The following is a 16,804-nucleotide window of genomic DNA, read 5'->3' as shown; positions in this document are numbered from 1 at the left end:
GTAATTCTAACCATAATCATTAGTTTCATTGCAAGTTCTATGCATTAATTAAAGAATATAGATACTAGTTTTTTTTTTTGAAATGATAGATAGTAGTAGTAAATGAGGTCATAGCCTTTAATGTGTATTAATACTATGCCATGAATATGAGTAGCTGTTTCTGTTCATAATAAAGTTCTAAATTGTTTCATTTTTCACCAATTTCTCTATTTTACAACATTAATAAAAATTCCATTTTAAATGCATAATTATGCCATGCGCTATTTAATCACTAGTAGTATTAAATTATTATTTTGATACAAATTCACACGACACATCCACTACTACATGTTATACAAATCAATCTACAATTTACTAGTTGAACCAAAACTAAGCATATATTACCTCCCACAAAAAAAAATTTAAGTCAAGAATTGTGTAAATTTAAGGTAATAAACTTCACATGTGGGGGATACTCAATTGGGATAAGCTGCAGCATCCTCCTTGGTGATCCTTTTACCCTAACAACCATCATCAAGAAATGGGCCACTCTCCACACCAGCAGCATATTTCCATCAAGTGAAATTCCCCAAATCATGGCCCACTTCCCTCATCTACATCTCTACTAAGTGGATGTGGATCCAACACAACCAAACATGCTGCCGAGAGTCTCATCTTCAACATCTCAACTAATATTCTCAATTCAGACAACACCACCCACAAGAATCTTGCTGCCTTCTGCGTCAAAGAGGCCGAGCACGAGACCGGCCACAAACTGCCTCCAAACTTGTCCCTGCTTGTCCAGTTGCCCCCTGAGGATGAAAGGGTTGAAGTTTGCTCGACACAAGAGCTCTTAGAGTGTTCAAAACTAGATCAGGGTGAAAAAGGAGTGAGTTTTACAAGAGCATGGGATGAACTTGAATTGGACAACATATGTTTTAATGAAGGAAACACGCCCATTTATGCCTCGTGTTGGATCAACTCAGTGGTTGATGAAGGTTGTGTGATTATTGCGCCATCAACTGATCAAGGACTTCAAATTGTGGTCACATTCATTTAGAAATGTGGTCACAAAGTGCATTTGTTAAAATTATTTCTGTCATTCCATTTATATGTATCCTTTATCAATTTATAATAAAATGTTGTTATGGGGTTATTCTGTTGTGCTGTAAGGTAACCATTTCTAGTAAACGCATGTTTAATTTATTACAAGTATACCCAATGGCTGGTGTGATTCAAAATAAAAGTAAATAAACAGCAAAATTTCAATGGTTGTAATAAGAGATGACATACAATCTTCAACCAATGAATTGCAAATTTATACAAATCACGCACTTTCAAATATCAGTATATAGTTTATCTGAAATGTCTCAATTTTACAAATTTAAATACAACTAATGTGATTATCAAAAAATACGCAACAAACGCTACCTATATAAGCCAAAAAAAAAAGAGAGCAAAAGGTTATGATTTCAGCATTAGCATTTAGCTCCTAAGTTATAATTTAAGCTACTGCTATGCGCAAGGTCCAACAATCAATGGTTTATAAATAGGTGATCAAACTACATTAACTTGTACACCACCAGCCTTGGAGATATTGATGCTCATCATTCGTCGTCTCCATCCTTTCCTGTTTCATCCCCAGAGCCAGCCTCCTCTTCCGCTTCATCATCAGACATGCTTTCTATTACTTCAGTAATGATTTCTTTCACCTCTGTTTTCCTATGCATCAGATCTACTCCAAAGTGCTCCCCTGGTTGTTACCAACATAAGTAACGATTAACTGACGAAAAAGTGAGTGGAAAAATAGTGGTAACAAATGACCAAATAGGGATGAGACATACCGAGTTGTCGTAGAATGTCAGATAATGTTGCCTGCATTTTAGAAAGCATTGAAAACTGTAAATAACAACCAAACATTAGCAATGGGATATTATGACTAGGGTTGTACTTACTGTGTTAAAATCAACTTCCTTCAGTATATTCGCCACCACAGAATGCATCTCTCCTCTGCTAGGCTGTTTTTCAGCCGCTTTTGTACCTTTCCCTTTCCCTTTCCCTTTCCCTGCCATATTGGAAACACTCAACATTAAGTAAAGGAGAAAGAAATGTAAAGAAGAAACAAAGATTTACATCAAACATAGCATTACAATTAAATGTGTTACAACATACTAATAGGGGACATTAGGAAGATTTTCTGTATGAAGCATGACTAAAAACTCAAGTTCATTATTGACAAATAATACCTTGTTCCTTGTCTGATGGCTTGCTTGGCTTTTTCTTGCTTGCGGATGCACTCTTGGTCGGGACTTCATTGTCCTCCTCGCTTTCCTCATCATCCTTTTTCTTCTTGCTTGAAGGTGTCTTTGCTTTACGGTTTGGTTCAGCTGCAGGTTCTTTCTTTGATGCTGGACTGGAAAGTTTTTTGGTAGGTTTACCAGTGTTAGACGGTGTTACATGGCTTCCTTTTCCAACAGACTTAGACTTCAACTCAGTCTTCTCAGTATCTTTCTTTGCACTTTTCTTAGAGGAACTTTTCTCGACAACCATATACTTCTCAAGTTCATCTTCATCATCATCCGTTCCTTCTTCCGAGTGATGCTCTTCCTGTCCACTTTCTGCTTCACCAACTATGCTGTCATCATCATGATCATCTTCAATTTGTGAAGATTTACTTTTGTCATCATCACTGTCTTGCTCTTCTTCTATAGAAGGCTTTGACATCTTCCCAGATTTAGAATCCAACTTTTGTTTCTACATGTCAGATAAGAGCAATGATTAACTGCAAATTGAGGTATATTCAGAAGGATACAGTGCAGTCAACTAATACAAATTATTACTAGCATGCCAAGCCAATGGCTCAAACGTCAAATCTTTGGGTATGACAATTTCTCAACCCCCACAGAAAATAACATGAAGAAATTTACTAGTATAAAGAAAAGCAACAAGGTAAACATAAAACTATAGGCATCTAAAACTTGTACTCCCTTTTACTAGAAAAATGGCATGGCATGGCATGGCATGAAGTTCAACAAATTGCTGTTAAATAACTCCATTTCATAGAGGAATGCACAGATACAGATACAGCATGCCAAAAAAGAGAGCCATTGTACAGCTGCAGCTATAAAACAGTATGCATACTGAAATTGGATTCTGATACAGTTAGGTGGCTATAGAATAACGCAACAAAAATTGGCAAGGTATTTTGAGTAACTAGTATTAGAGGATCCACTAAGTTCAGATGGTTTCACATATATATATTCTAAAGTTTCAGGCATATTAAAGATAAGTAATGAAAGATCAAAATAATTAGCATCTTTCATGATTAGGTACGAAAAGGGAATCATTTCAAATTTCATATGCCTCTCCATAGCCCAAAAAATCAACATATTGATATTGCCATTTAGAAATTTGAACCTAGCACTGCCTTAGTATATTTTAATAAGACTGCCTTGAATGACACTAAGCCTGAAACGATTTATGCTTAGTTCAAATGTTCAATCTTTAGCTTTATATTTCATATTTATGGATCAAGATAGCTCTGCTGAGTAGAGAGAGAAAGCCCCACCTTTTTTGATTGTCCAGCAGTTGCATTAGAAGAACTGGGACTTTTGTTCGTTGATCCCCTACTCTTCCGCTTCTTACCCTTCTGAAGATGTGTTGTCAAGTAAAAAAAATTCAGTTAATGGCTAAAATGGTTAATCATATGGATAAAACTAGTGTAATATTTATACAACATAGAACTACGACAGATTTACCTTCTCCTTGTCAGCAAGCAAGCTATCTGTTGTAGCATGTGGAGATTCCAAGAAGTCCACCAACACTGTTGTAAGTTCCTCCTGAAATAAAGTGTTCAGTAAGACAAGGATGTTGCAGAAATTCCATAACCAGATAATGTAAGATATATTACCTTCTTTGTAGAGGTTTTGTTCACAGTGATGTTAAGAACATCACATAAATCCAGTAACTTTCCTCTAACACATTTTTCCAATTTCTCCTTGACTTTTGTCCTCTGCTTTTCCTGATTAAAACAATGGTAAAATTAATTAACTCTTATCAAGGGGCAAAAGCACTTTAAAAACTACAGAATAGTTGCTGATTAGAATTAGAGCAGAACATAAAAAATTGGAAAAGCTGCCACAGTAGCACAACAACCAAACTCACCCCCATCATCCAATATTCTGAACATATGCTTCGATTAGTGTAGGGAAAATGCTTTGTTTAGACGTTATATTTTGTCATTTCAGTTGTAGGTGGTGAAATATGAAAAACGGAAAACCACCAAAATAAAGTGCAGCATATAAAAGACACTGTTATTGTTCTCGAGCTATATCCCCTATAATATTACTATGTAATAAAAATATGAATTCTTCATAAACTCCTCAAAATCTATAAGATGTGAAATATCGAGTAAGTAGTACTTTACTACTGCACTAGTCAATTTTATGCTACTAGTATGTCATGCAGTTTTCAAGCCACCAAATGCATTTAAACCACACAAATCCTCATATACAATGAATGAGGTTAATCAGATTAACATAACATATTATTCTCAAGAGTTCCTCCTCTTCTTACTAGAACAGCAAGCTTCCAAGAATCAAACAGTGAACAATATTAGAATTATTGTTGCATGTTGATACCTTAGAAGTGTCTTTCATCTTGTACACAAATGCTCTATGGTTCAGTAGAATAGAATGGGTATTCACAAGAATACTCAACAAACAGCTGGAATCAATTAAGAGAAAGAAATTATAAGTCTTTAAGTGTGCACACTCCAAACTAATCAGCTTGCATTAAACTTTTCTTTTGTAGGCTTTGATCAAAAGTAAAAAATACTTCAGCAGGAAAAAAGAAATATTTTAAACATAACCATGAGTGTTGACAGACAGAACTCAAGAAGAAAAGATGAAAACAAGGTTACCTCATTCTCAACCCATACAAAACCAGAAAAGAGGCCTATATTTTTCTTAAGGGTGTGAACCTGAACATAACATAGAAAAAGAAGCATTAGGATAAAAGATTGATAAAAAATGCTAAGAATCAAACATAAAAAAAATCCTCATTTGAAAAGTTTAGGTTGAAATAGACCTTAGATTTCTTGCCAAAAAGAACAGTGTGGAGAAGCTGTAGGGTCTCATCAGTTTTCCTCTTAGACAACTTGAATGCCACTGAAATGACATGAAAGAGGCTCATTTTCTCAGAGCATGAATCTCAGCAGTAATGTATCAAGAGACACCAGCAATGCAAAGGTCAAGAAGGATAAACGTATTCAGGTTAACTATGGGCCAGTAATAAATTTAAACTATAGTATAAATCCCGTGTAACACATATTAGCAGTAATTGATAGAAAATCCCAATCCTCCTAGAATTATACAGTAGTCAGCACCAATAAATACCTTACCAACTAATTAAAGCAGCTGCTGAAACAGAATCATGCGTATTGAAAGAATAAATTAAGAAACAAACAGACATCTTATCCAACTTTGTTGTGTGATTCTCCAAACAAAAATTGAGTTAAAGTACCAAAAATATTATCATACCATTTGGGATGTCCTTAAGCTGTGTGCCTTTACCCTGTCACCATAATAAACAGAGATTGGTCAGAGTTTAAATAAAACCCAATATGCAAATGCACCACAATTGATCATTTGTGTTACATCAAATTATAACCAGGATCATACTTAAGAAGTCCACACTTTTATTAAAAACAACAACAACAACAACAACAACAAGAGATTAAAACCATGAAATGACAGCACAAGTTTCTTCTTTCATACAAGGAAGCCAATCCAAAAACATGATTATTCACCCAAATAGCAACGCCATATGTTTTCAGAACATAAACATATATGTCCATACCAATAAAGCAATGAATAAATAGAGCATATATATACTTCTGTTTCAATCTCACTTTCCCAAGAAAAAACATTATAGATTACACATAGCAAAGTGACATTCATATCAACATGGAGACAAAATTCTTGATTTACACAATATTCTATCTTCAACCCCATGCCAATAAAATCAGATGTATTCAGATCAAACCCATCAAATTAACCTCTTTAGATAACGCCAATATAAATTACTATAAGCTATAAACTGTGTTTACAACTCCATATAAATTAAAAAAAATAGTGGTGGTACCTTTTCAATTGACAGAGTCTTGCTAGCCGAGGCCCTCGGACTCTCCCCCACGATGAATCTCTCCACCGTTTTCCTCTCCCTCGTTGGCCTCTCACTTCTCGGCGATTCCAACTCCATAGCCTCACCTTTTTTATCCTTTCTCGATCTCTTCTTCAAATTCTCATCCTTTTTCTCACTCTCTTCCTCCTCCATTTTCTCTCCTTGATCACTTTCATCTTCGCCCTTCCCCTTCCCCTCCCCCTCTGCTTCTTCCTCGTCCATCCCTCCCTCGCTCTCTTCCTCTACTTTCGCCTCACCTTCGCCTTCTTCTCCTCCTTTCTCTTCATCCCCTTCGTCAGCGTCTACCTTCAGGGCTTCATCTTCAACATCATTAGGTTTCGCGTCTTTCTCTTGGTTCTCGCACCCACCGACATCGACTCGTTCCTTTTCTGTAGCCATGGATGCCCTCAAGGTTTCACAAACCTTAAAAACCTGCAAGTCCGAGCGGCTGTGAACACTGAAATTGAGAGCAGATGAATTCAGAGGAAAGAGAAGTGACGGTTTGGCGCGCAGATGTTGGGAATTTTAAGAGCAAAATTGGGGAAAAGGCGGGTGTATTTGGCGCCGAATTTATGAAATTTTAGCTGAAATTTTTTATCTGCCGCCATCTCTAAACCCCTTCTTAGGGTTGTTTTGTTGGCTAGTTATGCTACTAATATACATCTGGAAGGATTCTAAATTGACGTAAATTATTTTTATATACTATTGTTAGATTTGCAAAATTCGATAAGTTAGGTTTATTATTGCTTATATTATTATTTTATAGTAAATGAAGTTATAAAATTGTTTTAAACGGGAAAAAAATCGGTGAAGGACAAGGAAAATGAGGAGATGAGGGAAACGGGGGACCAACCAAATGCGAATCAAGTTACTCCTACAATATACTAATAATACGAAGCCCTACCGGTTTTTGGCTAAATCTAAAGCCAAATTGAGACTTTTAGTTGTATTTTTTCTTCCATTTGTGTTGTTATATTTTTATTCATAAATTAAATAAGAAATAGTTAGAGAAATGAATAATGAAATTACTCCAAAAAATAAGTGAATAATGTAAATGCTCAAATTCATTATATTCAGAGCCAAAACTCTGTTTTTTTAAAAAATTTTGTACAGCACTCTGTTACAAGAAATGTGATGGCATAAATTTGATAAAATTGCTGTTCCTACATTCTGATACACGGAGGTGGCTATAGAAGAATAACGCAATCTGAAATCAAACAACTCCATAATTGTCTCCCACAATTAAAATAACAAGTAATGCAATATTGATAAAGCTACCTAGGTCATAGCAATATTGATGCAAGGGCCAGCACAATCTTCCCAAAATATTCAACTTTATTCGAATAGAAAACATTTCCATAGCTAAGATACAAGGAATACATTATTTCCTAAAGTTTTCAACCGAGCACTTGCTGTAACAAATTATACAAAAGAAAAATAAAAATGGCAACGGCCACATTTCCGAACACCATACCTTGCATGGTAATTCCCTCAGTTTGAAGCATACTAGGAGGAACCACCCCAGCCCCCACCTCCTGGAGTTAAAATCTGAAGAATTTCCCCAGCCTGCACCTCCACTGTGTTCTTCCCTCCGAGGTATACCTTGCGTTTGTCTTTCGTAACGAGGTAGTTGGCTCCACGAGCCCCATCTTTCCCCCCCTTGAGTCCCCTCGGGGCATGCACTCGTCTCTCAGAAAGAATGCTCACTACAACAGGCTGTCTGAATTCTATCTCCCTAACAATCCCATCGCCTCCTCTATGAATCCCGGCACCTCCACTGTTCTCCCTCAACCCGAACCTATGCAGCAGAACCGGATATCTCTGCTCAAAAATCTCGGGATCAGTCATACGAGTGTTAGTCATGTGGCATTGAACACCACTAGTACCGTCCCAGCCAGGCCCAGCGCCACATCCACCTCCGATTGTCTCGTAGTAGCCAAATGTGTTGTCCCCAAATGTGAGATTGTTCATGCAACCCTGCGAGCAAGCACAGGCCTGGAAAGCTGTTAGAACAACGTCTGTTATTCTTTGAGATGTTAGAACATTACCACCAACCACTGCAGCCTTATCACTCGGGGAAAGAAAAGAACCGGGAGGGATGTATATTTTCACTGGGGCCAAGCACCCCTGATTGAGAGGGATGTCGACATCCACCAAACAGCGCAGACAGTAAATCACAGCAGCAGCTGTAACCGCCTCCGGGGCATTCCAGTTCCCGTATACCTCTGGGCTTGTCCCTGAGAAATCGAAAAATGCTTCTCCTCTCTTTTGATCAATAGTGAGTTTCAAATGTATAACAGAGCCATCATCCATGGAATCTTCCTCTTCGATGATCAAAGAATCTCCTTCAACTTTAGCCGAGTCAGAGACTTTAGCGGCAACAGACTTGAGCATCTCTCTAACCGCGCCTTCTGCATTAACTTGGACATGGTTCATGTAAGACTGCACAGTCTCCAGACCATATTGCTCGATAAGCTCCTTTATAAGTGAAATTCCTCTTTGGTTTGCAGCAATTTGTGCATGGAGATCGGATAAGTTATCCTGAAGCCTGCGCGTCCCGGGTATTTTATGACCCGATTGTTCAAAAGATGGAAATAGGAGAAGCTGGCTGATCCCTTCTTCTTGAAAAATCCCCTCTTTAACAAGTTTGAATGCTTTTATTGCAGCTCCTTCCTCCCATATGGACTTTGAGAATGGAGGCATGCTTCCAGGAGTAATACCTCCGATCTCCGCATGGTGCCCTCTGCTGGCAACAAAGAAAACCAGTTCCCCCTTATCAAAAACCGGCGTAACAACAGTTATATCCGGCAGATGGCTACCTCCAGCACAAGGATGATTAGTAACCAGAACGTCGCCCTCTTTTAAATTGTCACCCCAATATTTCATCTGCCATTTTACTGTGCTCGACATAGCTCCCAAATGCACAGGAACATGCGGAGCATTTGCAACTAGCCCGGCATCAGGACCAAAAAGAGCACATGAGAAATCCAGTCTTTCTTTAATATTGGTCGATATTGAAGTCCTCTGTAAGGTGCGCCCCATCTGCTCAGCTATTCCCATGAATCTGTGGTTGAATATCGAGAGTTGCACAACATCTGCCACTTCTTTGGATACCTCCACGACTTTCTGAATCGACTCAATCTCGATTTTGATGTTCCCGTATTTTGTAATAACAGCCTTACAACTAGGTTCAACTATTACAGTGCTATTGCCGTTCATAATTATGGCAGGACCAGATATGACACAACCACATGCCAAATCTTCCAGCTTGAATAACGGTGTGTTGTGCCAACCGTTTCCAAAATAAACATTGTACTGAGCTACACTTTTTGCGGTTACTGAACCAGGCGGTAGAGCTCGAGGCTTAAGTATGTTAGTGACTCCAATACCACGAACTCTCACATCACATATCATGATATTCCTGCTCTCAAGTTTAAAACCATACTCTTGCTGAAATAATCTTTTAAATTCAAAAGCATAATCTCCTTTAGATCCACCATCGTCTATAGGTCTCTTTACCATAATTGCAGTGTCTGTTCCCTCATATCTCAGGTTTAAATATGTTTCAGTTCTAATATTCTCCTCTTGAAATCCTTGTAATTGGAGCTTCCGCTTTACCCGATTTAATAGAGCTGCTTCTCGATTTGAGGCCTCCAACACAGATTCCGGTCCATAAACAGCAGAATACGGTCCCTGTTCTTCCTCCACAACATCTGCCATTCCCATCCCATATGCACTTAAAATGCCGCAAAATCTATGAATAAGTACCTCTTTCATACCCAATGATCTAGCGATAGCACAGGCATGTTGGGGTCCGGCCCCTCCGAAGCAAGCAAGAGCATGGTTTTTTGTCTCATGACCCTTCATCTCAGTCAATTGTCGAATAGGCCGGCACATTGTTTCATTGGCAACATTAACAAATCCCTGAGCAATTTCCTCAACCGTCATATCCTTTGCTTCCGGATCCTGATTCCTTCTGTAGATGTTGATTTGCTTGGCAAGATTTTCAAATTCAGTTTTAGTTGCATTGACATCTAATGGCTGATCCTCGGTGGGGCCAAAGATAGATGGAAAATAATCCGGAATGACATATCCCAGGATGAGATTTGCATCAGTAACAGCCAATTCCCCTCCCTTGCGGTAACAAACAGGTCCTGGATGGGCAGCAACTGATTCTGGACCAACCTTGAAAGCTCCAAATTGGAACTTCAGCTTCGACCCACCTCCAGCAGCAACAGTGTTGATCTCAAGCTGAGGTGCTTGAATTATTGCCCCAGAGATTTGGGTTTCTATCACATGTTCGTAGCTACCAGCATAACGGCTCACATCAGTAGACGTGCCACCCATGTCAAAACCAATAAGGGGCTTGTTCGTCTCAATCCCAAAAATTGTCTGGGAGTACCCAACTACTCCTCCTGCTGGGCCTGATAAAACAGCCTTGTGGCCTGAAAACCTACTCTCTGGTGCCAATCCGCCATCTGACTGCATAAAGAGAACATTCAATTCACCTGTTCCTTCATCAAACTTAGATACAAATCCTCTCAAATATTCTTTAATAACGGGAGTCAGGTAAGCGTCCACACACGCTGTGAAACCTCGAGGAACAGCTCGAACCATGGGCGTCAAAGCCGAAGACAAAGACACTTGTTTGAATCCCATGCTCATTGCCAACTTTGCCACTGATGTTTCATGATTAGGATAAGTGTAAGAATGCATTAGTACTACGGCCAAGCAGCTGATCCCTTTATTCAGTAATCCTTTAAGCAATGGTCTTAAAGCTTCCTCGTTAAGTGGCTTCACAACCCTTACAAGCTGCCCCGAAACACCCTGAACTATTGAATCAGAAGAATCTGATACATTCGCCTCATCACTAACAAGCTCGACTCTCTCATCAATTTCCACAATCTCCTCATAAAGATTTGATGGCTTTGACACAGTTAGGTCAAAGATATTTGGTCGAGCCTGGTTACCAATCCGCAGCAGATCCCTGAAGCCTCGAGTCACACACAGGGCAATTCTTTCGCCTTTTCTCTCTAAAAGGGCATTTGTTGCCACAGTTGTTCCCATCCTCACCCATTCAATTTTGTTAGTGGGAACTTTAGAACTTCTGGGAACCTTCTCTCCAGTGAATTCTTCCAAAATCCTCCTAATTCCTTCTACCGGGGCATCATCATAATTAGCAGGATCAACAGATAGCAATTTCATCACTCGGCCTTCAGACCTACCCGGAAATTCAGCATAGACATCAGTAAACGTGCCCCCTCTATCAATGCAAAACCTGAGCTTTCCTCTTTCAACACTCCCCATTTGTAGTCAAGTTAACACAGGATATCTGGATATCTTGAGATATATGAACCCTGTCAACCATTCTGCTAAGTAAGAAGAAGAAAAAAAAGGCATATGATGTATCTATCCAGTCAACTAACAAATTGGAACAAAGGCATGGCTCATGATCACATAAAACTGAGAACTAACTTCACTACAAATCACACTAAATATCACTCGACTTTCACTGGGCCTGTGATACAATATGCCAACATCACACAGTTCTCATTTTCTCGTTATTATCAAAAATCAACCACACAAACTACATTTCTTCAACACCCATATAATGTTGCAAAACACAAAAAATGCTAAATCACAAAAATTAGCAAATTACAAACTAGAGTAGATATCCAATTCCAGATTCTAGCACAATACCTCTGTTTTATTATAATCGACAATTAAGACTCAATACGGGTTCGCTATTTGCCCCAAAAGCTTCAAATCATTCATCAGTTTTATGACCTGCAAATATAACCCCGAACCAGGTTAATATAAGTAGTTGGTCCAATTCGCAAAGGCTTCGATGAATAAAAGATCGATCAAACCTCTATTTGTTGCGCCTATGCTCTCCTACTTCTTTCAACTCTATATAAATTACCAAATCCCCAATCTATTTTTCAAGAGATATACCTCGACATGTGATTGGGGCTAATTAGGATTCATATGTATCAAACTGAGATGAGAAAGCTGGTTGAGGCGGCGGCGCTGTAAATTAGAGTAGAGAGAGATGAGAATAGTGGAACTGAGACTTCGAGAGTAGATAGCTAAGTGGAGCTGACACACTCATTACTCATTGAGGGATTTCGAAAAAGGGATTAAATTCGCAGGCGTTTCGAAAAAAGGGATTAAATTCGCTGACCTTTCGAAACATAGGATCGTGGCATGCGAATTTTTTGGTAAAGGAGATTTCCAAATTTTTATCTATTTCTTCTTCTTTTTTTTTATTGTTTCTCTCCCAATAAGTATTTCTTCTTCTTTTTTTTTATTGTTTCTCTCCCAATAATTACAAATTGACCGAATTATCCCTTAATATTCTCACCACAATTTTTAATATTTTTACTCCAATTTATTATCACTTAATTCAGCAAATGATCGCCACCCCGCCCTCCTTCCCCCTAACCCATATCAAAATTGGCAAATTAATGAATAATTAGAGAGGAAAAAAAAGAATATAACCAAAATTTTGATTTAATTTCATTCCTATCAACACCAGAATTCACTCATCAAACCAATCTCAGCTCATTCTGATCAACACAAAACCAGAATGGTAGCAACAATCAGCCAAAGAAGGCCGACAAGAATCCCCAATCAAGATCCATCTCTTCCCCGAAAATCAATCATCACTCTGTTCGACGCCCCCAATTTTCCTCCTCAAAACCCAAACCCAGAACCTGGATTTCCAGATCCAATTCTACCGCTGCAATTCCTGTTCTCGAAGTAGTATCTCACACGGAATCACGGATGGATGTCACAAAGAATCGGGTGGCCATTCACGACAGGTTCAGGCCGAGGCTGATGTGGGTGTTGATGGAAGCAGAGCTACACATGGTGGAATCAGATTCTCTTGGGGATGTGGCGACGATAGATGAAGATGGAGGCGATAGCATTGAGTATCTATTGCAATTGTAGAGGAAGAGAACTTCAGGTATTATGGTTCTCCAAAGCAATTGGAATAATCTGGTGAATAGAACAGATTGATCCAAGGGGATACAGTGGTGGGATACGGATGCCTCAACAACCACGGTTAGTTTTGTGGTGGAGGTGGTGAAGGGGGAAGGGGAGGATGAGGGTGGAGGCGGTGATTGATTGGAGGTGATTTGTAGAACTAGAATTGGAATAAAAATAAAATAAAAATAAAAATAAAAATAAAAATAAAAAATGTAGTGAAAATCTTATGGGTAATTTGGTCCGTTTATAAATATTGTGAAAGAAATAATAACAAAAAAGAAGATAAAATACATAAAAGTTCGAAAATCCCTTTTTTCGAAAAATTCGCATGTCACCGTCCCATTTTTCGAAAGGTCAGCGAATGAAATCCCTTTTTTCGAAAGGTCTGTAAATTTAAACCTTTTTTCCGAAATATCTCTTACTCATTACCCAATCAGGTTGGATTTCGGTTCACATTTTTTTTTCAATCTCTCTTAGGCCATCCACAATAGGAATAGCCCAGCAATAGCCCAGCCATAGCCTAGCCACTGCCACATCATCAGCACTAACAATCCTCCTGCCACATCATCAAAACAAGCAAATAGCCCAGCAATAGCCCAGCCATAGCCTAGCCACATACTATCCACATCACTATTAACAAATATGTACAAAATGAAATAATTAACAATCACACAATATACGGAATTAAATTTACGACACAAAAACGAGAAAATTCACTAATATTAATAAATTTTAAAAAGTACATTAATTAAAAAAATTACATAATTAAAAAAAACTAACGTCGTGCAGTCCTCCGCGCCCATAACTCTTCAATTAAATCCTTTTGGAGTCGAATATGAGCCTCCGTTTGCAAGGCCCTCTGCATCCATTGATCAATCTCACGGTTCGTATAGGCCTCTAGCGCTTCGTTTATTATACGCTCGTACTCCTCAGCATCCCCACCACTACCACCGGCGTTACTCATTTCTAGGTGTTGATCTTGTACAGAAATTAAGATAGAGAGAGTACTCGTTAATACAAGTGGTGCGAATGAAAATGACGGGCAAGTCGCGTATATATAGTGTTTCGGAAAAAAAATTAAAAATTCGTGCTAGGCGATCCGAACGCTGCAATAGCGCCTAGCGGATCGCCTAGCGCACCGCCTAGTGCCACGGAACCGCCGAGCGCTAGGCGGTTTTTTTTCGCGAAAATCGCTGGGCGGCTGCAATAGACTAGGCGGTGCGCTAGGCGCTATTGTGGATGCTCTTACTTTAGAGCATCTCCAGTGGGCGGATGTCTCACTCGGACATCCACTAGGACTTCCCAAAAACACCTTCTGCCACGTCACTAGGACTTCCCATCCCACTACCACGTCACTAGGACTTCTCATCCCACTGCCACGTCACTAGGACATTCCCTTCACAATCCACCCTTCCCATCGCCCTTCCCACTTGGACTTCCCGCAATAAAAAAAATCACAAATTCACAAATAAAGGAATTTACGTTTACGGAAATAAAATTTCAACACGAATACGAACGGGAAAAATTAACAACTTCATTTAAAAAAAACATACATGATTTGAAAAAAAAATTACATAGTAATAAAACAAAAAAAAGTACTAACATCAACGTCAACCCTTCCGCGTCCAAACCTCTTCGATAATATCATTCTGAAGTCGAACATGGGCATCTGTTTGCCGCATGTCGGCAAATGCACGCATCCGCTCGACCTCTCCATGAGGTACCCCATATTCACATTCGCGGTGGCCACGCCGTGACTTGGACCTGCACCCGTATCATCTTCATTGGTCCACTGAGTCAGTTCCGCAGCTTCATTTTCGACAATCATGTTGTGCATTATGATACATGCGTACATGGCATCGCCGATGTTGGGAATATACCACTGCCGTGCAGGACCCTTGACTACGGCCCATCGACTCTGGAGCACACCAAATGTCCGCTCCACATCCTTGCGCGCTGCTTCCTGACGGCTCGCAAAGTATGACTTCTTTTGTCCGAGCGGATGCATGATTGTCTTCACAAAGACGGGCCAGTTTGGGTATATCCCATCCGCCAAATAGTATCTCATATTGTGCTGGTTGTCGTTGGCGATGAAACTGATGGCGGGACCAACGCCATTGCATTGAGCATTGAACATGGGCGACGATTGGAGAACGTTGATGTCGTTGTTCGACCCGGCGACTCCAAAATAAGCATGCCATATCCACAGCCGGTAGTCAGCTACAGCTTCAAGGATCATCGTGGGATGCTTGGCTTTGAAGCCAGTAGTGTACATCCCCTTCCAGGCGGCGGGGCAGTTCTTCCACTCCCAATGCATACAATCTGTGCTGCCCAACATCCCAGGGTACCCGTGCACCGACCCATGCATATCTATCAGACTCGGGCAGTCTTCGGGGCTCGGACTCCGAAGATACCGCTCACCGAATATCGCTCTCACGCCCGCGCAAAAATTCTGCAGACACTCGACGGCTGTCGACTCGCCAATGTGGAGGTACTCGTCGAACATGTCGGCCGATCCTCCGTACGCCAGCTGTCTGATTGCGACAGTGCACTTCTGTAATGGCGTGAGTCCAGGTTTGCCAGTTGTATCCTCCCTGATCCTAAAATACAGGTATCTTCTCTCTAAAGCGCCCACGATATGCATAAACAGCGGACGATGCATCCTAAAACGTCGCCGGAATAAGGCATCCCCAAAACGCGGCTGCGAAGCGAAGTAGTCCTGATACAACCGAATATGTGCAGCAATGTGGTCACGGGGTATTATAGTTCGACGACGGATCGGCCGATGTACCGCCGCCTGCTGTCGCCGCTGCTCCCTCTGGTGTAGCAGCCTATCTATCGCACCTTCCACAGCGACCTCCAATTCATCCTCGCTATCACTGTCACTAGCCATTGTAGATATACTTGAAAATAGAAATGTAGAGAGAGAAACTTGTTAACACAAGTGGTGCGAATGAAATGAAATTCAACGAGCCGTATATATTGAGTTTTAAAAAAAATTTAAATACCGGACGTCCGACCCACGCCACAATGGCGGACGTCCGCCCGCCCGCCCGTCGCCGCAACGTCCGAGGACATCCGACGTCCTTACGGGACGTCCGTATCCGAGTTGAAACGCCACAATGGCAGACGTCCCGGTCGCACGTCGCGGATGTCCGACCGGACGTCCGCCATTGGAGATGCTCTTACTCTCTCTTTATTAACACACAAAATAATGTTACATAAAAACTCATATCGATTCCCGAATGTTACATATTTAATGGGACAGATTCATAATAAAGGAAACAGTGGAAATGAGACTTCAAGAGTAGATAGCTTAAGGTGGAGCTGACACACTCATTACTCATTACCCAATTAGGTTGGATTTCGGTTCACATTTTTTTTTTCAATCTCTCTTACTTTACTCTCTCTTCATTAACACACGAAATAACGTTACATAAAAGCTCATATTGATTCCCGAATGTTACATATTTAATGGGACGGATTCATAATAAAGGAAACAGTGGAAATGAGACTTCAAGAGTAGATAGCTTAAGGTGGAGCTGACACACTCATTACTCATTACCCAATCAGGTTGGATTTCGGTTCACATTTTTTTTCAATCTCTCTTACTTTACTCTCTCTTCATTAACACACAAAATAACGTTAC

General features: G+C 40.0%; 2 protein-coding genes across 3 annotated transcripts; both read right to left on the bottom strand.

The window, feature by feature from the left end:
• Positions 1-1,276: 1,276 nt before the first annotated feature.
• Positions 1,277-6,791, bottom strand: LOC121748965 (protein DEK-like). Its single transcript, XM_042143560.1, has 11 exons — positions 6,124-6,791; positions 5,520-5,553; positions 5,068-5,147; positions 4,901-4,960; positions 3,890-4,000; positions 3,738-3,818; positions 3,548-3,628; positions 2,226-2,733; positions 1,935-2,044; positions 1,824-1,854; positions 1,277-1,732 (listed from the first exon to the last, which is right to left on the bottom strand). The coding sequence occupies exons 1-11, from the start codon at positions 6,559-6,561 to the stop codon at positions 1,587-1,589; spliced, it is 1,680 nt and encodes a 559-aa protein (XP_041999494.1). The 5' UTR covers positions 6,562-6,791; the 3' UTR covers positions 1,277-1,586.
• A 688-nt stretch (positions 6,792-7,479) lies between these two features.
• On the bottom strand, positions 7,480-12,573 carry LOC121747714 (5-oxoprolinase-like). Of its 2 annotated transcripts, none has more exons than XM_042141796.1 (3): positions 12,033-12,573; positions 11,863-11,949; positions 7,480-11,519 (listed from the first exon to the last, which is right to left on the bottom strand). In XM_042141796.1, the coding sequence occupies exon 3, from the start codon at positions 11,467-11,469 to the stop codon at positions 7,669-7,671; it is 3,801 nt and encodes a 1,266-aa protein (XP_041997730.1). In that variant the 5' UTR covers positions 11,470-11,519; positions 11,863-11,949; positions 12,033-12,573; the 3' UTR covers positions 7,480-7,668. The 2 variants fall into 2 exon arrangements, with proteins under 2 accessions (XP_041997730.1, XP_041997731.1); XM_042141797.1 differs by having other exon boundaries at positions 12,118-12,573.
• Between the last annotated feature and the right edge of the window lie 4,231 nt (positions 12,574-16,804).

The sequence above is a fragment of the Salvia splendens genome, chromosome 9, assembly GCF_004379255.2.
Source record: "Salvia splendens isolate huo1 chromosome 9, SspV2, whole genome shotgun sequence".
Taxonomy (NCBI): Eukaryota; Viridiplantae; Streptophyta; class Magnoliopsida; order Lamiales; family Lamiaceae; genus Salvia; species Salvia splendens.
Note: the sequence above shows the minus strand (reverse complement) of the source record. Positions and strands in the feature narration are given on the sequence as shown.